This window comes from Camelus bactrianus, chromosome 2, assembly GCF_048773025.1.
Source record: "Camelus bactrianus isolate YW-2024 breed Bactrian camel chromosome 2, ASM4877302v1, whole genome shotgun sequence".
Taxonomy (NCBI): Eukaryota; Metazoa; Chordata; class Mammalia; order Artiodactyla; family Camelidae; genus Camelus; species Camelus bactrianus.
The window spans coordinates 22811706-22835170 of NC_133540.1; the positions used below are offsets into that span (position 1 = coordinate 22811706).

General features: G+C 40.1%; 1 protein-coding gene across 1 annotated transcript in view; it reads right to left on the reverse strand.

The window, feature by feature from the left end:
• NAF1 (nuclear assembly factor 1 ribonucleoprotein) overlaps positions 1-6130 on the reverse strand; it is a 33882-nt gene extending 27752 nt beyond the window's left edge. Inside the window, exons 1-2 of the mRNA XM_074376825.1 lie at positions 5713-6130; positions 3136-3301 (exon numbers count right to left, since the gene is read on the reverse strand). Of these exons, the coding sequence (XP_074232926.1) occupies positions 3136-3301; positions 5713-5978 (432 nt within the window). The 5' untranslated portion in view covers positions 5979-6130. The remainder of the gene's footprint in view (positions 1-3135; positions 3302-5712) is intronic.
• Between the last annotated feature and the right edge of the window lie 17335 nt (positions 6131-23465).

The following is a 23465-nucleotide window of genomic DNA, read 5'->3' on the forward strand; positions in this document are numbered from 1 at the left end:
TACGAGACACTTTAAAAAGAGGCAGGACATAGAACTCGGTTAAACTGGGCATGCCTACATTTTAAAGATCTCCAAGACCCAGCACAAACTCAGAATCTGGTACTAACTGTTTGGCCCATTTTAATTTCTGTATACCTTTTAGCAAAGACAACAGTGTATTTCACTGATCTTCAGGCTTTCATTAGGAAATTAAGTAACTACCTAGAGCAAACAACTCCCCTGCACAAGCCCTGCTGCCTAAGACGACACATCCCGGCAGACCTGACCCAACAGCACACTCGATACTGCCAGAGCCAGCTGTAACAAAAGAGGGGACACTTCCCAGAAGAGAGGACTGTCATCTTCTGGGGGGAAAAAAAAAAAAAAAACAAACCACAACCCTAAGCTAAGTAACAGGACTGTGCCAAAAGTCGGTGAAGAAATATGGTACTAGTGGCCAGTTCACGGAGGAGTTGAAAGTAGAAGGTACCAATTCTGAGCCAGGGACAAGAAATCCATGTACAAGCTAGAACTAAAAAGATGAATCTACAGGTAGACACAGGAAGTCAGCCAGTAAAGAAAGAACACAGCGACACTCAGAACTATGAGATTGCCCACGAAGTGGAGAAAAGCAACAGCGTGGCCATCCTCACCAGCCCCCTGTGGCTTTCCCAGGCAGGCAAGCTCACAGCGAATCCCCTTCTCTTGACGGCATCCGAGTCTCTGCTGCAGCCAAGAGTCCATTAAGTCACACGTAGTTACTGCTGCTAAGCAACTTGAAAGGCTAACTCGTGTCACTGACTGAACAGCATCCCCTTCTGAAATGTTTTCGGCCTCCCTTTCCGTGACAGAGAACCCACTCCCTGTGGTTGTACGAGGTGGATACCACCCACCCAAACCCCATCCCCTTCAAAATACACTCTCGAGTGTCCCTTCTGTCACTGGGATCTTACACACTTGCCCACATGCTGTCTCAAGCATACACTTTCTTACACACTCTCCACACCATCAGGAGTGACTACGTAATTCAGGTCCAGGCAACCGAAACACCCACTTCACTAGCCTCCATCACATGTTCAGGCCTGCATCCCAGGTGCCCAGTCAACCAGGGAAAGTTCACTCCGTGACTTTCATACAGGAGAATCAGTGGCCAGACCACTAGCCCCATGGAAAAGCACCTACTGAACGACAGAGAGCAGAATCCTGAATATTCTGAGAACTTGCCGCCACACCGTCACTGGCCCTATTCAGGGCCAAGTCGTTCTCTTCCCCTGAACTTCAGAGCTCAAGTCCTGAAGGAGTCCCCACACTCTTCCAGAGCCCTAGGTCACAGGGCAGCCCAGGAAGCTCACTCCGCCACTTCTCTCTAGCAGCAGAGTGTTCTGAAGTCTACAATCTCCTAGTACGTTTACTTCCTAATCATAAAAATATAAAGTAAACAGCCAGTTAAGAATCCAAAACTTAACAATAAAGAAGATTACTGCCTCTTCCACCCTTCCCAAAGATCCCTCGGAACTGGCACAGAAAGGAACATGCCAGCCCACTCTCCCGAGTTTTAAAAGCTAACATACTTCCCAGCAAAACTGAGATTTTCTGATACGAGCCTAGCATACAGCCACACAATTCAGTAGCACTTCCAGCAATTAACTGTACCTGTCTCTGCTGTATTTACTGCCTGTCTCTCTGCAGTAGCTACTATGAGAGCAGAAGCTGGAGGGGTCTTGTTCGTAACACCTGGCACATGGCAGGTGTGACAGCAGTTTAAAAATGAGTGTATATAGGATGCCCAGCCACTCACTCATGCACAACCACGTATAACTGCTGACTGAGAACCCGTTACCTGTAAAACACTGTGCTGGGCATGGGAGCCACAAAGATCAGGCATGAACTCAGTCCTCAAGAACATGCCTCCTGGCCTCTTTGTGGACAGGGATCCTTTCTGATGAAAATATGGGCACTCTAGCCAGAAAAATACTTAGGTAAATTGACTAAGACTTTGCATTAAATTTTAAGGGATTCCTGAGTGAAGAAGTCCAGATCTAGCAAGATAAGAAAAATCAAACACACACACGTGTCCTTTATTTATTGATTTTCATACTCTAAGAAAGAACTTAGGTCAAAAGGTGATCAAGATAAGTGAAAAGACCAATCTCCCAATACTTTCAGAAAACAGCCCTAAGCTGGGCAAGCCTTTGTGTAAAAAGACCACTGAGAGTTCAGCGTCCACAGTACGAGAGCACACATCACTGATGAAGCCGCATACAAATCCCAGGGCTCGCAATACAGGAGGCATAAGTAAGATAAGGAATTTCTTATTACGAGAGAAAAAGCAGTAATACTGATGGGACACAGTCATGATAAAGTACCTGAACGCCTCTAGGCTTTAATTTTCTTTTTGAAATCATGCTTTACTATTACTTCACTGACCTAAGTGTTATATAATTGTAATTAGTGATCATTAAACTCTTGAAAAGCATTCATAACTAAGTGCACGTGGGAGTGGTGAGAATAAACAGGCGGCAATACAGCCTACGCTGTGAAATTCTGAGAAGCCTTCCTCTTGGATCATAAAGTTTCAAGCAGACTACCAAAACCTCCTAGGAACAGCTTACTTAAAAGGAACAGCTTATTTAAGAGGAAATACCACATAAGAGTTTACTTTATTAAAAAAAACCCTACAAAACGCCAGTAAATACTATTCCACAATAAACAAGTTTTCTCCAACTGTAATCATAAAAATGCTCCAAAAACTTCAAGTAACAGAAATCCTCAAAAGTGCAACTGATCTAATTTCACTATTTCTCTAAACACAATCAATTAATAATTTCAGTTGCTAGTGAGCAAACTTTTCTGACTTGTGAACAACAATAAAAAGAGTTGTAATCTTCGCAATCTTTAGGGAAGGTAAAAAATGAAAAGCAGCAAGCTCAACTGGACACCCAGCACAATTATCAACTGTCAGAGTTAGAAGCAATCTGAGAAAGTATTCAGATCAATCCTCTCTTAAGAAGGAAAGCCAGGACGTGGCAAAAGTATGACCAATAAGAATGGTCTTCAAATTCAGAGAGAAGATATAGACCAAATGAGATCAGTAACAGTACCATAATACAGTTCAGGACATGTAAGTTAAGTTCAGTAACAAATCTAAGTACTTACACTAAGAAGTAACTCATCTTTTGTTTTAAGAGGAAAGTTCTTATTTTCCTTCTCAACTTGAAAATCATCTTCTCCATCTGACAGCACTGGAGGAAGTGATACACGAGAAGATGATGAGGATGACGAGGAGGAAGAGGAGGAGCTTGAACTATCGGAATCTGTTTCACTGGAGAGAAGAAAAAGTTGAAAACAGTAAAAAAAAAAAAAAAAGCATTATTATGTTGGTATTATGTAACATTTTCCAGCTAGGAAATACCTACTTTACTAGACGTTTACAGTTGAAGCTAGCATTTCATAAACCCACTGATCACATTTTCAAAGCCCCTGCTATAAAAACCCTCTTATTACAAATGCCATACCTCTGTCTGCATATAATTGTGTGACAAACCACTGGCAGTATTCTGGGCAAGGAACCTATTAGTTACCAAGGACCAGATCACAATTAAGCCAAGGAAGTTTCTTCTCAGTCTTCAGATAATTTGGAAACTTCTTGAAGTTACCAATCATGCTGAATAATCTACTCTCTGAAAACTCCTTTGGCCCTTATCTCTCCTCTTGGTTTAAATTCTGTTTGCCGGTACCCTCTTCTACCCCCTTTATGCGCTGTTTCTAAGAGTTCTATCCTCATTTTCTCTTCTCTCTGGTACTCTTTCCTCGGATAATCTCATTCATTCCAATGAGTTCAATCGTTACTGATGTGCAGGTTAAGTCCAAAATCTTCAGCCGTGATATCCCTAAGCCCCACCCCTAATCTCTGGTGGCTAACTGGCAACTGCAGTATGAATAACCAACACACATCTCCTACTTACAACTGGTTAAACGGAAAAAAACAGTGCATCCTCCTAACTAAATCTGCTTCTCTCTTTGAACTTCTATTTTATTTCATTGTTTAGTCCTCAATCCAGTCAAAAGCCATAGGTATCTTGGAATCATCTCAAGCTATTGCATTCTTACAGCCAATGACAAAATTGGTAACATGACTTCATTCTACTGGAAAAATCTGAATACAGAGTGGGTATCAGGTGCTATTAAGGCATTAGGGTTCATTTTACTATGACTGATAATGACATGGTGGTTCTGTAAAAAGCATTTTATCAGAGATGCATAGTAAAGAACTCAAAGGTAAGGTGGCATGCTGTCTGAGATTTGTTTTAAGACTATCAGGTTAAAAAACAAGTTAGAAATGTATGATAAAACGAGACTAGCAAGATACTGGAAACTGTCAAGTTTGGTGATGAGTATATGTGCGTTCATTCTATTACTCTCTGTACTTCTTAGTACAGAGTTATACGGAGCTATATGAAATTTGAAAACGTCCACAATAAAATGTTAAAAGTTTTATCTGTAATCCGATGCTCCAATTTACATCTCCATATCAGAACTGTTCTCTGAACTCATTATCTTACCGCTTACCAGACACCTCCAATTTTGCTGTGAGAGAAATCTCAAATTAACTGTCCAAATTTAACATTCCTATAGGTCTACAGCCTCCATTCGAGGTAAACTACTCCTCATCTCAGTAAGCCGCGCCCCCACCCACCCAGCTGATGTCTCTTTGTCTAGGTCGCGACCACATCTATCAGTGAGCATGACCAAGGAGACTTCAAATGATTTACTCCAGACACGGTCACATCCTCGCCAAATGCAACATTTTTCCAACCGCTTCCACACTAACCCCGGCCAACCTTGATTCACTGCTTCCGCTCTTCAACTCAGTTCAGCTCCATCTCTACAGAGCAAAACTTACGCTTAAAATTCTTCAAAAGTGTCTCTGGCACCACGGAATTAAAACCTTAACATGGCCAGGGGATCCTACTGGGCTGGGCTCTCCGATTACTTTCCCAGTGCTCTGCTGGTTCCTTCCTGATTTTCATCAACTCTTATTGATTGACTGACTGACTGATCGGTTTACTTTTATTTTCCGTTTCTCTCACTAGAATATAGAGCAGAGGTCGTGTCTACTTTGTTCATCGGTTCAGTATCGCACGACACACTCGAACACTTGTAGACAATGTTCAGCGTGGTTTAGCAACGTCACGCCTAAGTCCCCTCCCACCACAGGACTTTCCTATTGAAAAAACACTGCGGAGCGCGGAGAGCCTCCAGTAAAACCCACGCAGAACATACAATATAACAGTAAAAGGACACTGTTTCGCTAATTGCATGAACACTAGCTCACCACAGGGATTCTACGAATTAACGAAACTGCCAGGAGCCAATATGGAAACACAGAATCTAACCGAGGCTCCGTTTATCCGGTTCAAATCACAAGAGCACACACTCAGCTTGATGGGGAAAAGTCAGATCTGACACAAACTGTTAGATTTAACCACAAAAGGACAGCCGAGTTACGGGAATAATCCCAAACCCTCAGGTGCTCCGTGCTCTAACTGAAAGTGCACCACGTACACAGCACGCTCAGACCCCAGACTTACGGAGAAGGGGGCTGACGGTGGGGCTCGCGTCCCCAGCGCGATGAGCCGGGGCGGCGAGGAGCGCTGCCCCGGCCTCCCGCCCCCCTCCCTCCGGCCGTCTCGGCCCGGCCCTCCGCGCGCTCCCGGCCGCCAGGCGCCCGACCTGTCCGAGTCGGAGTCGGAGTCCGAGTCCGAATCCGAGTCCGACGTCTCCGGGCAGCTCCCTCCGGGAGGCGGCTCCGGGAGCGACTGTGGCGCGGGTTGAGGCGGCTGCTCCCCCGCAGGGTCCGGGCACCCCTCGTCCGCCCGCGGCGCAGCGACCGGAGCGGGGTCCGGAGCCGGCACGGCCAGACCCTGGGCCACCGCGACGCCGGCGCTCCCGAATTTCAGAGTCTGCAGCTGAGCGGCAGCGGCCTCCACCACCTCCATGGCGCCGCGCTCGGGGTCTCGGTGGGGAGATACAGCCCCTCCGCGGCGGGGGCGACGCGCCGGCCCGGTTCCCGCGCTCCTCAGGTAGCCACACGCGGAGCAGTCCGGAGACGCGCCCCCGCTGCGCACGCAGCGGCACTTCCGGGGAGCGCGTGACGTAACGCGACGCGCCGGCGTCCGTTCGGGCGGGGCGGAGGGGGCTGCCACAGGCCTTTGGGGCAGAGACCCCGCGGGGTCCTAAAGCCGCCGGTTTCGCTGCGTCCTGGGAACCGCTGCTCGTCCGCAAGGCCAGATGGCGAGGCTTTCCTTCTGCTGGATCTGGGCCATTTCCACTGAGACTGAGCTATGAAGAGGAAGATGGCAAGATAGGGGAGTGCACGGTTATGCGAGGCTCTGCACATCAGAAACTTGAGCCCGGGAACTACTTCTAGTAAACTTCATTTAGGTTAAGTGGATTTACAGCCATCCATAGACAGCAAGCGCGTTGACCACTCATCTCAAAAATATTACTGTAACTCTTCCATTTCTTTTCTTTCTCCAAAGCACTCCCAGTTTAAGGAGAGCACTAATCGTGGACAAAGTGTTGCTGCTGGTTGCTGTTATGGTCGGCACTGCTTCATAGAAAGGATGAGATAGGATTAGAATGACTACCTTGGCTTGAGAAACCATTGCTCCAGATCATAAGGAAGGCAGGCACAAAGTGCTTAGGATCGAAGTAGAGATCAGAATTTTCTGGTTTTCTATTAGAACTTCAATTTAATGCACCAGCCACTCAGGTAATAGTAATCACTGGGACCATTTATTAAGCATGCATGCGTGCAAAGGACTGGGCTAAAGATTTTATCTGTTATTCACTCGAGAACGTACAGTGTGCCCTCCATAGTACTAGGCCTTAATAGAAATTAAAACGAGAATTATACATAATCTCTAGTTTTAAGGAGCTTACAGTTTAATTGAAGTAAAAGTGTCAATGCACAGGAGGTAAACTAGGAACATATTTGAAATGTAGAATTGCAAATGAAAGTTCAGCAGTGATAGAAAGTTAAGGAAGACTGATGGGGTGGATCATGGGGAATCTTCCAAAGAGAGGCAGGGGTTTAAACTCGAGGTACTAGTGACTAACACAGTGATTAAGCAGAGCTTAGTGTTCCCAGCTAAATAGACCTGTGTTCAAATCTCAGCACTACTGTTTCTGTGTTAGTGCAACAGAGACTTTGGCCAGATAGCCTAACGTACCTAAATTTCCTTTTCCATCTGTAAAATGGAGATAAACAATACGATCCCATTTAGTTCATGTGAACGTTAATTAAGATTTTATACAAGAGAATGCTATTCCTTGCCCCAACACCTCCTCTCTGGATTTACTGGCCTGTTGTGTGGTGAGCAGTATGAGTTTGGACTTGGTAACAATACCAGTCACTCTTTAGCTCACTGTGCTTTTTTCAAATAGTAAATACCTTCTCATGAAATTACCATATATATTTACTTAGTTATTGTCTCTGTTTTCCTGTAAAATTAAGTCTTATGAATCCAAGATCTTTGTTTAATTCATAAATGTCTCTCAGTGTTCAAATACCAATAATAAATCCTGAAAAGATTTTCTGAATGGAAGAATGAATGAGAAAACAAATATTAAAGCTTTGTGAAACAACAGAGTAAAAGAAATTATTTACAGATAGAAGTACAGATTAAACTAAGTTATTCATTCAGTTTAAATCAATCTCATGATATTTAAGAAAGGCTACTGGTTTTCAACAAAAACCTTTTTTGTTTTCAGGGTGAAGATGGTCTCTCTGCTTCAGGATAAGAATAGATCTGCCTAGTTTAACTAGGTTACTATTTTGTAATTGATACTTTTTCTAAGTGCTTTAATGTTTCAAATTCAGTATCTTGAATTTACCTACTTCCAGAGCCTGCCTCTCTACTGCATTATTTCTAACAGCTGCTAAATTTAGCCTGAAGTCTTCAGCCTACCACTGAAAGCTAAAATAGCTCCCTGAAGAATAATGTAGTTTATAGGATCACTGTTAAAATTAAGGCAGAGTTTCTCTTAAATTAAATTATGGATTAAAAACCATATTACATTTCAAGTCAAACATGTAAAAAACCTACACATAGTCTTTAAAGTGCAAAAACAAATTTTCTGAGAAGGTATTTGAAAAACAAACAGAATTTTGGAAGTTCACCAGTCTCTACTTATTATAAAAACGGAAATTTTACAAGAAGTAAAACAAACTGCTAACATTTTCACTGATTTGCAAGGCCTTGCTCCTCCAAATGTAGTGGTGGACAAGGTGTTTCCGCATCACCCAGAAACTTGTTAAAAATGTGGATCCTCTGGCCCCACTTTCTGAATCAGAGTCTGCATTTTAACAAGATTCCCCACGTGATTTGCATGCATATTAAAGTTTAAGAAACTGGCCCTCATGGCCTTGTGAGGGCTGGAAATATCATAGTACTAGTATGGTGCTTAAAAATAAAACATAAGAAAGTCTTTTCCAAGAGGAGTTGAAGGGTTAGACCATTGAGTCTAAGCTGAGAAGACTGAACAGCTCATTGTCTGTTGATACCTCTACTCAGTGCCCCACAAGTATTTAGACTCTCATACCCAAAAACTGATCTCAGCATCCCTTCCCCATTCGTCTCCTCCTTTATCTCCTATCCTGGTAATGCCACTGTATTGCAAGCGCTCAAGGCCTGGCAGGTTCATGCGGGATTTGGGCAGACTGAAGAACACTCTTCAAGCTGTGGGTATCTCTGACATGCCTTTATTTTGGGGAGGAGTACACAGGCTTCAATGGTGGTGGTGGCAGAAAGTCCCATCCACCTTACATATCAAGGCAAACAAAGCTGGCATCTAGCCAGCTATGACCTATGGGCTGACCTATGGGCTAACCTCTGCACTTCTGCAGCACAACTCATCATTACATAATGGTACACGGGTCCTGCGCATGCGGGATAATATTGCTGAGTCACTGGGCATCAGATGTCCAGCGAGGGAGCCTGAGGATTTCCATTTTCCCTACAGCCACCAACATCTACCCAGTCACTCACTATAAACAAAATCTCAGCTTCACCAATTTGTTGTGTGACTTAGTCCAAGTCACTTAATTCTCTCTGTTTGATATTCATTCACTCATTCATTCAATAAATATACACCAGGCACCAACTTTGTGTCAGGTGCTGTGCTAGGTATGGAGAATAAAGTCGTAAAGAAAACAGAAAAGGTCCTAGAGCTCATGGGACTCACAATATATAATTTCAGTTTTAGATGATGAATCTCAACAGATCTGTCAGAGTGCATCAGGAGCCAATCAGGGCGAGGGGGAGGGAGTGGGGAGATTGACATTCCAGATCTCCTGCACATGCTGGGTTTCAAGAAAGAGTTCATTTGAAGAAAGAATTTCATGGCAATAAAAAGAAAAGAAAAGAAACACCAGTAAACTGAAATCTAAGGCCTTCTCTAGAAATATCATTTCATACCGTCTCTGGTTTTTATTTACAATTTTTTTGAATTCAGGAATTTTTAGAGTTGACACACTGAACTTAGTTTATTTCAATGTTTAAAAAGACATGAGTAGACGTGTGTAACATACTTAGAAGCCTACAATGCCCCTGTTAAATGGAAATGAGAAGATTTTCTAATATATGTCACATTATGATTAGAAGCACTGTTTATTACTTCCTTCACTTGATTCATTCATATATTTCTCTCGCTTCTGCTTTATCTGTATTTTGTTAGTTTTATTTTTTATTTGTCCTCCATTTCCTCTTAACTTTTGGTGTACTGATCAGTTTCACTTGTCTCTAACACATTCTCTACTCTTGCCAGAGTAAGATTTCTGAAATGCAAATCTGATCATGTAATCCTTCTGGTATAAAACCCTCCAATAACTCACCATTGTCTTAAGAGAAAAGCAAACCCTTAATGTGGCATAAAAACAGAATTGTAAGTCAGCCACCCAAGTGGTCATAGAATGAAGATAACATTGCCAGACATGATTTTAACCAAAGCATGGAGACAGGGAAATGTTGGGCTGATTTACCATTTCTTGGGCTGGAAATTTTGTGATTCCTACATTCAACTTGCTGTTCTTGGAAATGTTAAAATATACAGGATTAGTCTTCCAATACTCTAGTTCTCTTGAGAGTTAGAAGCAGAGAGTTAATCTTAGACTGCCTTAAGATCTCCACAGCCATTCTTGTTGTCCCTTAGAAATGGTCATCTATCTATTGTGTTCAATCTTCCTCTACTCTCCAACCACTAGAAACCTGTTTCTATGGAGATATTTTAAAGTCTCCCTAACCACGTCTCATCTGACTAAGAATACCAATTGATGTCAGTCTTTCTTGGACTCTCTCAGGACAAATATACATTCTCACTGCTCACTGTTACTAGAACAACAATCAGATGGACCTGATTCTTGAAGAACATCTCCAGGAAAATAAATTCTCTAGGCAGGATTACAGGGTAACATCTTTCCCTGTGGACAGAATGATATATACCTACTGCTATAGACTGCATATTTGTGTTCCCCCCAAATTCATGTGTTGAACTCAGATTCCCAATGTGATGATATTAGGAAGTGGGGCCTTTGGACATGATTCGCTCAAGAGGGAAGAGCCACCATAAATGGGATTACTGCCCTTACAAAAGAGACCTGAGAGCTTTGCTTTTCTGCCAAATGAGATAAAAATAGAATTGACAGTCTGCAAACAGGAAGGAGGTTCTCATCAGAACCCAACCACAGGCTGGCATGCTGATCATCAACTTTAAGCCTCCAGAATTTTGAGAAATGAATTTCTATTGTTTATAAATCACTCAGTTTGCTGTACTTCATTACAGCAGCCCACATTGACTAAGGTACAAGACTCCATGACACAGTTGTAGCAGGAATCAAATTGGAACTTTTGAATGAAGCACCACAAGACATGTGGTGCTACCTTTAAGGAGATGGTAGACTTCAAAGAAAACAGCCCAAACATCTATGAGAACCTTAAACTCCCTGACTCATATCAGAAATCTGAAAAAGGAGAAGGATGGACAGTTAAAGAATTTTATAATGAAGGTTTTGGAGGAGAAAATTGATAGATTGTTGTGATTGTCAACCCCTCCCCCACATCGTTTATCTCTTCTGTCTGCTGTTTCCCATCAACACGGAAAGGATTCAAAACCTAGGATGGTAACAGGCTGGTAAAGGAGAAACAATAGGACAAGAGGAAGGAGAAAAGGAAGACCATGTCCTTCTTCCCACTGTCACTAACCTGCTGAAAGAAGGCTTCAGCTGGAGGGAAGTGAGAAGATTTTAGCTTGAATCAAATGTAGAGTTTTGATTATTATCTGGGATGTATTGCATTTCTGAGTTGTGTCTGTGTTTACACAATAGGACTTTGTCTTATTGCAGTGACCAGAGAAGTCTGAGGGATTGAGTATTCTCGCGGACAGAAGATGTATTCCCAATAGGCAGATTTCACTGGGCAGCGGAAGACAGATGCACAGCTGCTTTTTGGATTTTGCTGCATGAGTCCACCAAGTTCAAAGCACTAGCCACAGAGTCATAGCCCCCAGACTTTCCAGCCACCTGTCCCCCCAAACCTGGCAGTGCTCCCCACTACTACACCCCTTTATAGCTAAGTCCCTGCACCCCTCACAGCCTCACAGGAAAACATGATTCACTAAGAGCCCAGAATATTTCAATCACCCACATAAACTGCTGCAAAGTGGAAGATGGAGTTCTTGACCCAAACCAGAGATCCAGTGTGAGCCATCTCATCACACTTTCTTGCCTGGAATCATTCACCTTGTATATTAATCTCATTTTTCTCCACTCCTTTTTTTTTTTGGTCTGTCCCAAAAGTTACCCTATCTATCTATCTATCTATCTATCTTTCTTTCTTTCTTTCTTTCTTTCTTTCTTTCTTTCTTTCTTTCTTTCTTTCTTTCTTGTATAGTTGATTGACAATGTTATGTTACTTTTTGATGTATAGCATAGTGATTCAGTTATACATATATGCATTTTTTTCATATTCTTTTTGGATCTTTATTCTTGATTCTGTCTCACTTTTCGAAACTGCCTCATCCTGTAATGGGGAAGAACAAATCTGACTCCATATTAGATCTACTCTTTTGGCTCTAACCCTGTGCTCTGTTTCCTGTGCTCAGTCACGCTGGTTCTGCACCTTTTGTAAAAGAATGTTGCCTAGAGCCTGAAATATACAGGAAAACCCATTCTCAAGGCTCTGACTTTTAAGGGCATAACACTTTTCTATTCATATAGAGATAAAATGTTGCAGAACAGAGAATAACATTTGTCTTGTTGAAAGTTTCCAGGGACACCATGACCTGACCTACATGGACAGCTGCGAAAACAAAGGATTCCTACACCAAGAAGTTTGCAGCGACCAACCACACCCCCTCCCCTTTTAGCAGAAAAGGAGCCTGAATTTTGACTTGGGTAAGATGGTTCACCAGGACATTAGTCCTCCATCTTCTGGGTCTGCTGGCTTTCCAAATAAAATCATTACTCCTTGCCTGTACACCTGGTCTCCCAACTTATTGGCCCGTCTTGCAGCGAGCAGAATGAGTTTGGACTCAGTAACAATCCCTCTGTCCTGACAGTCAGCCTCAATGCTTGGATAGAAGACGGGTCTGCCAGGCACCGCCAGGGCTCTGGCCTTATCCAGCACCCTCCAGCCCAGCACCTCGGCGGTCAGGGCAGTTGGGCACAGGGAAAGGAGGCGTGGGGTGTGCCTTCCAGGCCAGCCGGCTCCCGCAGCAGGCTCAGGCTCCAGGTTAGAAGGGGTCTCTGAGACCTACTGAACTGCTAGATCCAAACCACCTTTTACATCTATCTTTGTTCAACTCTTTATTCTTCTGGCAACTTCTTTGCCATTTCCTTCCAGTCCATTGCATCAGACTTTGCGTTCATTGCTTTATGTCTTACACTTTTGACCTTGTTAAATGTTGTGTCTCCATCACAAAGACACAGCTCAGAATCACCTGGGCTAATGCCGCCTCAGAATTTCTACTGAACCTCAAATCACCTCTACCTAGAGGAACATCCCTGTGAGCAGGGCTGCCCCCACCCCTCGCCGCCCCAGACTCACCTGTGCTTCAAGAGCTGCATCTGAAGAAGCCAGGTGCACAAGAGAGGATGGTGCCATGAAATCTTGAGTCACTTGTATGTCAATTATACCTCAATAAAGCTGAAATTTAAAAAAGAAGAGAGAAAAGGAAACCTTGAGTATTTTTGGAATAGCACTAACCCAGGTGGATAATACACTCAACATGTTTCTTACATTTCATTTTTGTTTATTTTCAGTTCTGTCTGAAGCCAAGGTTTACATAACCCTTTTTCTTAATTTCAGTTGACAGGCCAGTTTTGAGTATTTCTGTATGTTGCCTATAATTCGGTCTTGAAGTTACTGAAAATAATTTTTCTTTCCTGAGAAAAAATATTTTCTTTTAAAAAGAAGCAGCATGCAAGCTAAACAGAGGTCAATTGACAGTTGAATGGTTTCATGAGCCTGCCAATTAGACTGTAGCAGTTGTCATCATTTCCAATTGGGGGAAGAAACAGTGAAAACAGATCTTTTGTGGTTTGTTTGTTTGTTTGCTAGGTCAGAGAAAATTATTTTCACACTGCCTTGTTGAGATTTACTAAAGATTGAGGGAAAATTTTTACAGGAAATACTTTGTTTTCCTCTAGATTCCATGTTTAAATTTTCTCATTTGATTCTCTGAATTAAATGATGATGGCCATCAGTGGATTATTTACTGCATATATCATGGGAAGGTGATATTTGAAGGATGGAGTGAAGAAAAGGCTTCCAGAGGTACTGAGTTTAAAATCATCCTGGAAAAGGTCAAGTGGAGACTAAGAGAATATTGAAGCCCCTCGTGCTTGAAGGTGGACTGGATAACTTCTAGGGCAGTGATCTCCAACCTTTTGTGGGGTGGGGTATATGCACCTGTTTTGTACCCATTTGTAATAGAAAAGAACTACTCTGACTCCATATTAGATCTATTCCTTTGGTTTTAACCCTGTGCTTTGTTTCCTAGGCTTAGTCTTGCTGGCTCTGCACTTTTTATAAAAGAATGTTGCTTAGAGCCTGACTTATACAGTATAGCCTTTAAGGATATAACACCTTCCCATTCATATAAAGATTAAAAGTTGCAGAATAGAAAATAACATTTATTTTGTTGGAGGTTTACAGGGACACCATGACCTGACCCACGTGGACAGCTGCAAGAACAAAGGATTCCAGCACCAAGAAGTTTGCAACAAGCACACACTCCTTCCCTTTTTCAGTATAAAAGAAGCCTGAATTCTAACTGAGGGGAAGATGGTTCTCCAGGACATTAGTCCCCCATCTTCCCAGCTGGCTTTCTGAATAGTCATTATTCCTTGCCCCAACACCTCAGCTCCCAATTTATTGGTCTATCATTCAGCGAGCAGAATGAATTTGGACTTGGTAACACTTTTGAGATGGCCAGACAGGTGTGCTACAAGAAGACATGGAGGAGAGGCTGAGAAAACAGCAAAGTGTATTATACCCACAGGTGCTGGGGGCGGCCACACGGAGCCATGGCGGGCAAGCCTCTGGGGTGGGGGTGGGAGGTCAAGAGACAGATATCAGGAGTAAGGGGGATTCAGGCCAGAGTCTTTGCTGGAGAATATGATCTCCAGGTGTATGGGCCACATACAGAGGATATATATCCAGAGGTCTGGCTCTGGACTTGGGGGTTTGTACATCAAAGCCATGATCCTGGCAGGGAGTCCTATCTCAGAACTGGCTAGCCCTGGAGGGGCAGTCTCTCCATAGCTACCAAAGTACTTCTAAAGATGTCAAACATCATAACATACAGAAATTTCAAAATAATTACAATACAGAAGCTCATCAGAAAATGATTTGAGAGTCTGTGCCCCTAAAATATGCATATTCATCTACTTATAAATTATATGCATATAATACATTAATATCATATTAAGTGAATTCAAATAGAAATTAGGAAATGATGCATTTTAGTGGAAACTTTATATAAAATAATGCCCACTATGAAATAATTCAAATTTAAAGGCAATGCAAACTTTAAAATTAATCATACAAAAAATTTTGCTTTTATTGAATACATTTAAGTTTTAATAAGTTAGTGAGAGCAATGCTGTTGAATATGCTTTATTATTTAAAAGGACTGTGTCGGCATTATGATGCAACAAATTAACAATGATATTCTAAATTAAGGTTTTTTAACCTTTAAAACAGGAAAATTTTAATAGTTAGACAAATAGACTCAATACCAAGAAAACCAAAAGAAACCCCTCTGTATTCGTCACCCATTTCAATCCTTATCAGTTCATAGAAACCTTGGTTTATCTACACACTCCCCCTGACCGCTGCCCTGGATTATTTTTAAACAAATTTCAGATACCATATAATTCATTTGTAAATATTTCAAACGTGTATTTCTTAAAGGTAGATATTTTTCAAAGAAACCACAACATCATTAAGAGGAAAAAATTAGTAAACATTCCTTCACATTGTCAAATATCCAGGCACTGTTCATATCTCTGCATTATATTTCCTACAGCCAATTGCGATCACATTGGTGCTTGATCTCATTACTGTGATAGCTGAAAAAGAAGCATTGCAAAATCATCATGTAAACGTAAACATTTAGAACAAGTTAATTATGAATGATAGTAGATATGAAAGCATATTTCAAAGAGTCTTCCTTGATAATTTTGAACATTTTTGCCCAACTTTATAAAATCTGTTTAGACTGCCATTGTTTTCATCTTGTAATACATTGGATGAAAGAGCTCTTTTAAAAAAAAAGTTATTGAGATAGAATTGACATGGGACATTGGGTAAGTTTAAGATGTACAACATGTTGATTCAATACTCTTATCTATTGCAATATGATGACCATCTTAGGGTTAGCTGACACCTCCATCACTTCCCCAAATTATCATTTTTTTTTTTTTGATGAGAACATTTAAGATCTGGTCTCTTAGCCACTTTGAATTATATAATATAGTATTTTTTAACTATCAAAAGGGCTCTTACTAAGAAATAGGATCCTCAGCTCTGCCATCTTCTTGTTTCCCTCCTTGCTTTACTAGCATCACTGTCAAGCCTGGCTTCTTAAAACAATTTTTAAAGCCACTTGTACATATGATAAGGTCTACTTTAGTTAAAACCATCTATCACATATTACACATCATAAAACTATATATAAGCCATAGGTCCACTTAAGTCACACTCAGAATTCGGTGTGTTACCATATAACTTCAAACAAAGGGACAGGGAGGATTGTCCTGTGAAGCCCTCTGTGCTGGAGAACCCCCATCTTTCATCCAGAAAACTTCCCTTATTACAGGGAACTCAGGACTAATCTGAAGATAGAATGAGGGCACCAGTGTTAATCCACATAATTCAATATTAGTAAAGCTTATTTTTTTTCCCAAAATACTTGTAAATAAAGCTAAATATAACTGGAGGCTCTAAAGCTTTATTCCTACTCCATGGATTCTCACACATACCCCTTTGGGTGAATCTACCCACTTGGTGTTTTCTGAGTTTTCTAGATCTGTGACTTGCTATCTGTCAGTACTTTTGGAAGGTTCTTGGCCATTATGACTTTAAATATTGCTTCTACTCCATTCTTCTCTTTCTTCTCTATTTGGTATTTCAATTACACATATGTTGCACCTTCTGAAATTGCCCCATAGTTCTTGTGTACTTTATTCTGTTCTTTTCACTCTTCTCTTTGCATTTTGTTTGGGGAGTTTCTGTGACCCTTTCTCAAGCTCACTGACCTTCTCATGTCCCGTCTACTGATAAGCTCATTAAAGGCATTCTTCATATCTAAGTGTTTTTTATGTCTAGAATTTCCTTTTGATTCAATGTTAGAATTTCCATCTCTCTGTTTATGTTAGGTAGTTAGATAAGTGGGGAAACCTGGCACATAAGGTGGAGGAGAAGGAGGATGGTCTGAAAGATGGTGGTACGCCCGCCTCCAACATAAAGGGGCTTTACTTGTTCTAAATAAGTGCTAGCAAGAAACTGGTTAGAATCTGACAACCCCAACTGCGCAGTAGTGACAAGAACCTAAGCGGCCATGAACCAATGCTCGTTGTAATATAATTAGCATTGCAGTTTAGCCCCCCACCCCCTACCCTCACCATGGGTTTTTGTGTGTGTATCATGGGTAAGGACATGCACAAAGAGGACTAAGATGACTAGACACACTAGGGGAAAGAACTGTCAATCAATCAAGAGGCCACCTCTAAGCGAGAGTATAAGAGAAGGGGGCAAACCAAGACCATTGCTATCCGCTCTTGGATCAGCCCTCCTCCCATTCTTGAAGGTGTACTTTCCCTTTGTTACATAAATACTTTAAAATTTTTCTCTACACAATGCTCCATCTCCTGTCTGTATTCATATTGTTCAGGTAAGACAAGAACCAGGATCTTTTCCCTTCCCCTTTTGGGGTACCATTTATATTACCCATCTGTTCCTACATGTTGTCTACTCTTTCCATGAGAGCATTTAACATATTAATCATAGTATTTGAAATTCCCTGTCTCATAATTTCAACATCTGTGTCATATCTAAGTCTGATTCTGATCTGTCATATCTAAGTCCGCATCTCTTCAGACTGCTTTTCTGTGGCTTTTTAGCATGACTTGTAATTTTTTTTGTAAAAAGCCTCACATGATATATCAGGTAATAAGACAGGTAAATAGTCAGTATGAAGTTTTATATTAATCTGGCTAGGAACTCACTTGTGTTTAATGTCTCTGTAGCTCTAAGTACCAGAGGCTTCAAGTTTCTCTAACCACCTCCCTTTTTTTTTTCTTCTCTATTGGCTTTAGATTTTCCTAAGTGATCACTCCCCTTAGAGTCTGTTTCTTACAGCTCTTCCAGCGTAATCCGCTGTTGTTATATTGAAGCCCTGATAGTAAGTGGTAAACTATTGGGGAGAGGAAGCATTCTATAATCCTAAAATTAAATCTCAGTTTTGGGGTGAATCTGTGTCCTTGGAGGCTTACCTTCCCAAGTGGTTCCCATTATATGTGGGAAAGAGAGGCTAGAGGGGACCAAAGGGAAATGAATGTTTTTCCCTCACTTGGGATAAGGCTCTGCTGAGATTTTTCCTCCAAAGAGTAGATCTTTTTATGGAGAAAGCTCTCAGTGTTTTCCACAAGGATTACTCTTTTCTTCCCCTGTCTGAGCCACCAGGGACTTTTCTCAGCTCTTTGTCAAGAACCAGTTGGGAAAAAAATCTGACATTACCTCTTCAAGCAATACCACTGTCCCACTGCCTCTCTCTCCTCTTCCTGGGACTCCAATTTTACATGTGATAGACTCCTTTACCTCATTGCGTGTTTCTTGTGCTCTTTTATGTATTTTCCATCATTTTGTCTCTCATACTTCAGTTTGGACAATTTTTTTTTCTGACCCATATTTTGATTCATTTATTATCTTTTGATTCTATTAGACCTGGTGATTTTTCTTTTAATGTCTGGCATTTTTTTATGAAAAAAAAGTATAGCTAACTTGAATTTCTGGAGGATATGTCTGCCCAGAGAGAATTTACTTTCCTTCTACTAAGGTACTAGGAATCCCAGGTCATCTTAATCTAATCAAGGATTGAAATGATTCTAATTTGAGCCTTATTTATGATTCACCCTTGATTCCTAGCATGGGGCCCTTCATGGTCCTGGCACAAAGCCTGTAATGTTTGCTAGGTTTACTCCTTCTTTGTCATTCCTAAAACCCAGTTTTTTATCGCCAAAACCTCACGAGTCTATCAAAGTCTCAGCTTCACAGTGCCCATCGTTACTTTTGGAATTGACAGATATTGGACTCACCTCTCTGAACCTCCATCTTCTCCAGGATCTTGGTCTCACACATATTTGCTATTTGGCAGCTTTCCTATGTTTTCAAGTAGATTTTATTTTGTATTATTTTATTTTTGTCCAGAACTTCTAGTTCTTAGTTAGGATTAGAATTACTGAAAATATTATTTTTTTTTCCAAAAGGACCATAAAGAGTAAAAACATTTACTTATTGCCCTTGTATCTTAGTGATCTGAGACTCTGGTCCCATAACAAAGTATCAAATAAGGTCTGGTCCAGAAATAGTATATGTGCTTATTTTTTAATAAGACAGAATTCTAAGGATATAAATCAGCTAGCTTTTATAATGTCAAAACTGAGCTGGACCATGTAGGGGCCTCCTGGATTCAAATCCTTTCCATGTTCCCATTTCTTGTTTGTAGGAACTACGTTTCATTCAGCCTCCTTGACCGTCCCTGAGTTCCAGAGGCAGATTCAAACAGTTATTAATCAAGGAAGAGAGAGAATGAAGAAACAAAGGAGAAGCAGTCAAGAAACAATAGTGCAGGATGGGGCAGGATCTTGGTTCTTCCTCAAGGAATATACATAACAATACCTTTGAATTCTTCTGCAGGAACTAAGGCCCTCTCCCAGGTGGAGAATGGTGACTTCAGGCTGAGCACAAGATTCTTGGAGCACCGCCCTGTGACCTCACCACCAACCAATCAGGAGAAAGTCTACCCACAGTGGAAGATAAGGAAGATTTTGATCCCCTCCCTGAATTATTCTCCCTTTAAAAACTCTCACAGTTCACCAGGATCTTTGGAGTTGGTTTTTGGACATGAATTCACCTTCTTCCCAAGTTGCAGGCTTCCTGAATAAAGCAACCTTTCCTTTCCACCCACACTTGTCTCCCAAGTATTGGCTCTCAAGTGGCGAACAGCCAAACCTGAGTTTGGTAACAATATATTCTTTAAAATTTGACCAGAAATACCTAGTTAATGGACTATGTACAGAATTCCTTTTTGTAATTTCCCTTGCAAACACCAGTTCTTGCTAAGGCAGTGAATTTTATGACACAGCAACTGCAAACTAACCTGTGGAGTTAAATACAACTCTCTGGGAATTCTGTGGTTAAGCAAGCTCTGTAGTTGATGGTTTTCTCTTAAAGAACCTGCAAGTAGTTTGTTCTATTTCATGATTCTATGAATTTTGATGATACCCTTACTGATCTTATATCTTCTAGAGGTCATCCCAGAGGAAAAGGAGCAAGCTTTTCAAAGTTGCCTTCAATAGATTTCAAACTCTTAAAAAGAATGTCTTGTTATCTTAACAAGTGACTTTTATGCTTCCTGGACCGTGCAAATTCTCTATAAATGTTTGATGTACACATGAGTGAGTGAATGAATGGAAACAGGGGACATTCTCTAGATTTTCAGTGTTCTCCTTGAAAATAAAAACCTCAGACTTAGCACAATATTCTATTTTATTCTTATCAAATCAAGAGGGGCAAAGGAGTCACCTCTGAAATTCTGGGAAAGTTTTAATCCAAGAAAAATAGTAAAAAGAACAATATTAAGAATACAAGTAATATAATAACTCAGGTTAAATAAGAACTAGATGACCTATGGCTCAGGCAATTATTTGCCTTCAGTGCTTAAAAGTTTCCAAAGGTTTGTGTATCTTAAATAAGTGCTCAACTAAGCTTATACTATTTTCAAAATAATTTTTTCTTTCTCTAGAATTATGATGCTATTGCAATTATTTTCTTCCTTTAGTATACATATGGAAAAATGCAAAGATAGACTAAATAGTGGGAAAAGTAGAAATCTAGGAAGCATTTAAAACTTTTAACTATGTCTTCAACATGGTGAAGATACTCATTAATTAACATGGAATTATTTCTATGCCAGTATGTTTTATTTATTGCATTCTACCTACTCCTGAAATGTTTTTTTAGAAGTGATGAAATTAATAATGGATAATTAAAGAAGAATATGTATCTTTGTTAAATGATATTTAGAATGGCTGATGATTTTTGTTTATTTAAATTTAGTTGTGTTTATTTAAAGGATTCCTTGTTTTATTGTATTCAGTAGCAATATGATAAACTGTTGAACTAAACCAGATAAATAGAAAGCATTATAAATAATCCTCTTTTTATTACAAGAGATGACATTTTTATCCTCCTCCAAAAAAAAAAAAAATCCTCCAAATAGATTTTCCCTGAGCATACAGAATTTAATGTAAAAAGTTACACTTTTGCATCATTCAAAGCACTATATTTGGTACTGTTGATAAAAGTTCTTTGGTGTCTCTCAGATAGTTTTATGCATAGAAAAGAAAATTCAGAAATCTACCTTGTGCATAATCAACCTATCAAATTTATAATTTTAAAACAAACCGAAATGTCCATTGACAGATGGCTGGATAAAGAAGCTGTGATATATTTATACAATGGAATACTACTCAGCCATTAAAATAATAAAATAATGCCACTTATATTATGGAAGCACCTGGAGATTGCCATTCTAAGTGAAGTAAGCCAGAAAGAGGAAGAAAAATACCATATGATATCACTTATATGTGAAATCTAAAAAAAAAACCAAAAGACAGACTTATTTACAAAACAGAAACAGACTCACAAAGTAAACAAACTTATGATTACCAGGAGGGGAAGGGAGTGGGAAAGATAAATTGGGAGTTCGAGATTTGTAGATACTAACTACTATATATAAAATAGATAAACAAGAAGTTCATACTGTATAGCACAGGGAACTATATTCAATATCTTGTAGTAACTTATAGTGAAGAAGAATATGAAAATGAATTTATGTATGTTCATGTATGACTGAAGCATTATGCTGTACACCAGAAATTGCCACAACAATGTAAACTGATTATGTGTGTATATATATATTTATATGTATATTTATATTTATATATAAGAAAACAGAAAAGAAATTGAGGGGGAGTCTGTGAAGTTGGAACTCTTGTGCACTGTTGGTCAGAATGTAAAATGGTACAATGCAGCCACTGTGGAAAACAGTATGATAGTTTCTCAAAAAATTAAAAACAGAATTACCAGATGATGCAGCAATTATACTTATGGGAATAAACTTAAAAGAATTGACAGTGGGGTCCTGAATAGACAGTTGCACAGCCATGTTCATAGCAGTGATATTCACAATAATTAAAACATGAAGGCAACCCTCAAGTGTCCATTGACAGATGAAGGGATAAGCAGCATGTGGTGTACACATGCAATGAAATACTATTCAGTCTTAAAAAAGGAAGGAAATTCTGACATGCTACATAAGGGATGACCTTTGAGGACATTACATAAAGTAAAATAAGCAGTTGCAAAAACAAATACCTTATGATTCTACTTATGTGAGGTACTAGAGTATTAAAGTAGTTTTAATCGTAGAGATAGAAGGTAGGAGGGTGGCTGTCAGGAGCTGGGGAGGGGGAATGGGGAGATATTGTTTAACAGGGACAGAGTTTCTGTTTTGCAAGAGAAAAGAGTTTGGGAGATGGATGGTGGTGCTGACTGCACAACAGTATGAATGTACTTAATATCAATAAACTGCACACTTAAAAATGGTTAAGGAAGTAAATTTTATGTTTAGCATATTTTGGCACAGTAAAAAAAATGGAGTTGGGGAAGGTGATACAGCCCTTGGAGAAAAATAAACTTGAAAAGGGGCCTGAAGGAGTTTTAAATAGGATGGTAGAGAACTGAAGTTACTTAAGATTGCAGATTTTTAATTATTATTATATAAGCTTCAGGTGTATGTCATTGAGTTCAACATCTGTCTACACTACATCATTGAGTTCAACATCTGTCTACACTACTGTGTAATCACCACCACAAGTCTAGTTACCATCCATCACCATAAAGTTGAACTCTTTCTCCCATTTCACTCACCCCCAAACCCCTTCCCCTCTGGTAGCTATCAAACTGTTCTCTCCTTTATCTGAGTTTGTTTCTGTTTTAGTTTGATTGTTCATTGGTTTGGTTTTGTTCTGGATTCCACAATGAATGAAATCCTATAGTATTTGCTTTCACTATGAGTGAAATCCTACAGTATTTGCTTTTTCCTTCTGGATTATCTCACTTAGCATAATACTGTCAAGGTTCATCTATGTTGTTCTCAAGTGGCAACCCTTGTACACTGTTGGTGGGATTGTAAATTGGTACAGCTACTATAGAAAACAGTATGGAGGTTTCTTAAATAATTAAGACTAGAACTACTATGTGACCCAGGTATACCACTTCTAGGTATTTATCCAAAGAACACAAAAATGCTAATTCAAAAAGATATATGCACTCCTATGTTCATTACAGCATTATTGACAATATCAAAGATATGGAAACAGCCTAGGTGGCCACTGATGGATGAATAAAGAAGCTATGGGTATACATGTACAGTAGTTTACTATTCAGCTATAAAAAAGATCACAGATTTCAATAGGGTGGGAGATTTGGATCTGTAGACATTCAGAAACTTTGGTTTCATTGTCATCTGAGCCTTTCTTTTTTTAATTGAAATATAGTTAATTTATAATATTATGTTAGTTTCAGGTGTACAACATAGTGATTCAGTTATTTTTTCTGATTATATTTCATTATAGG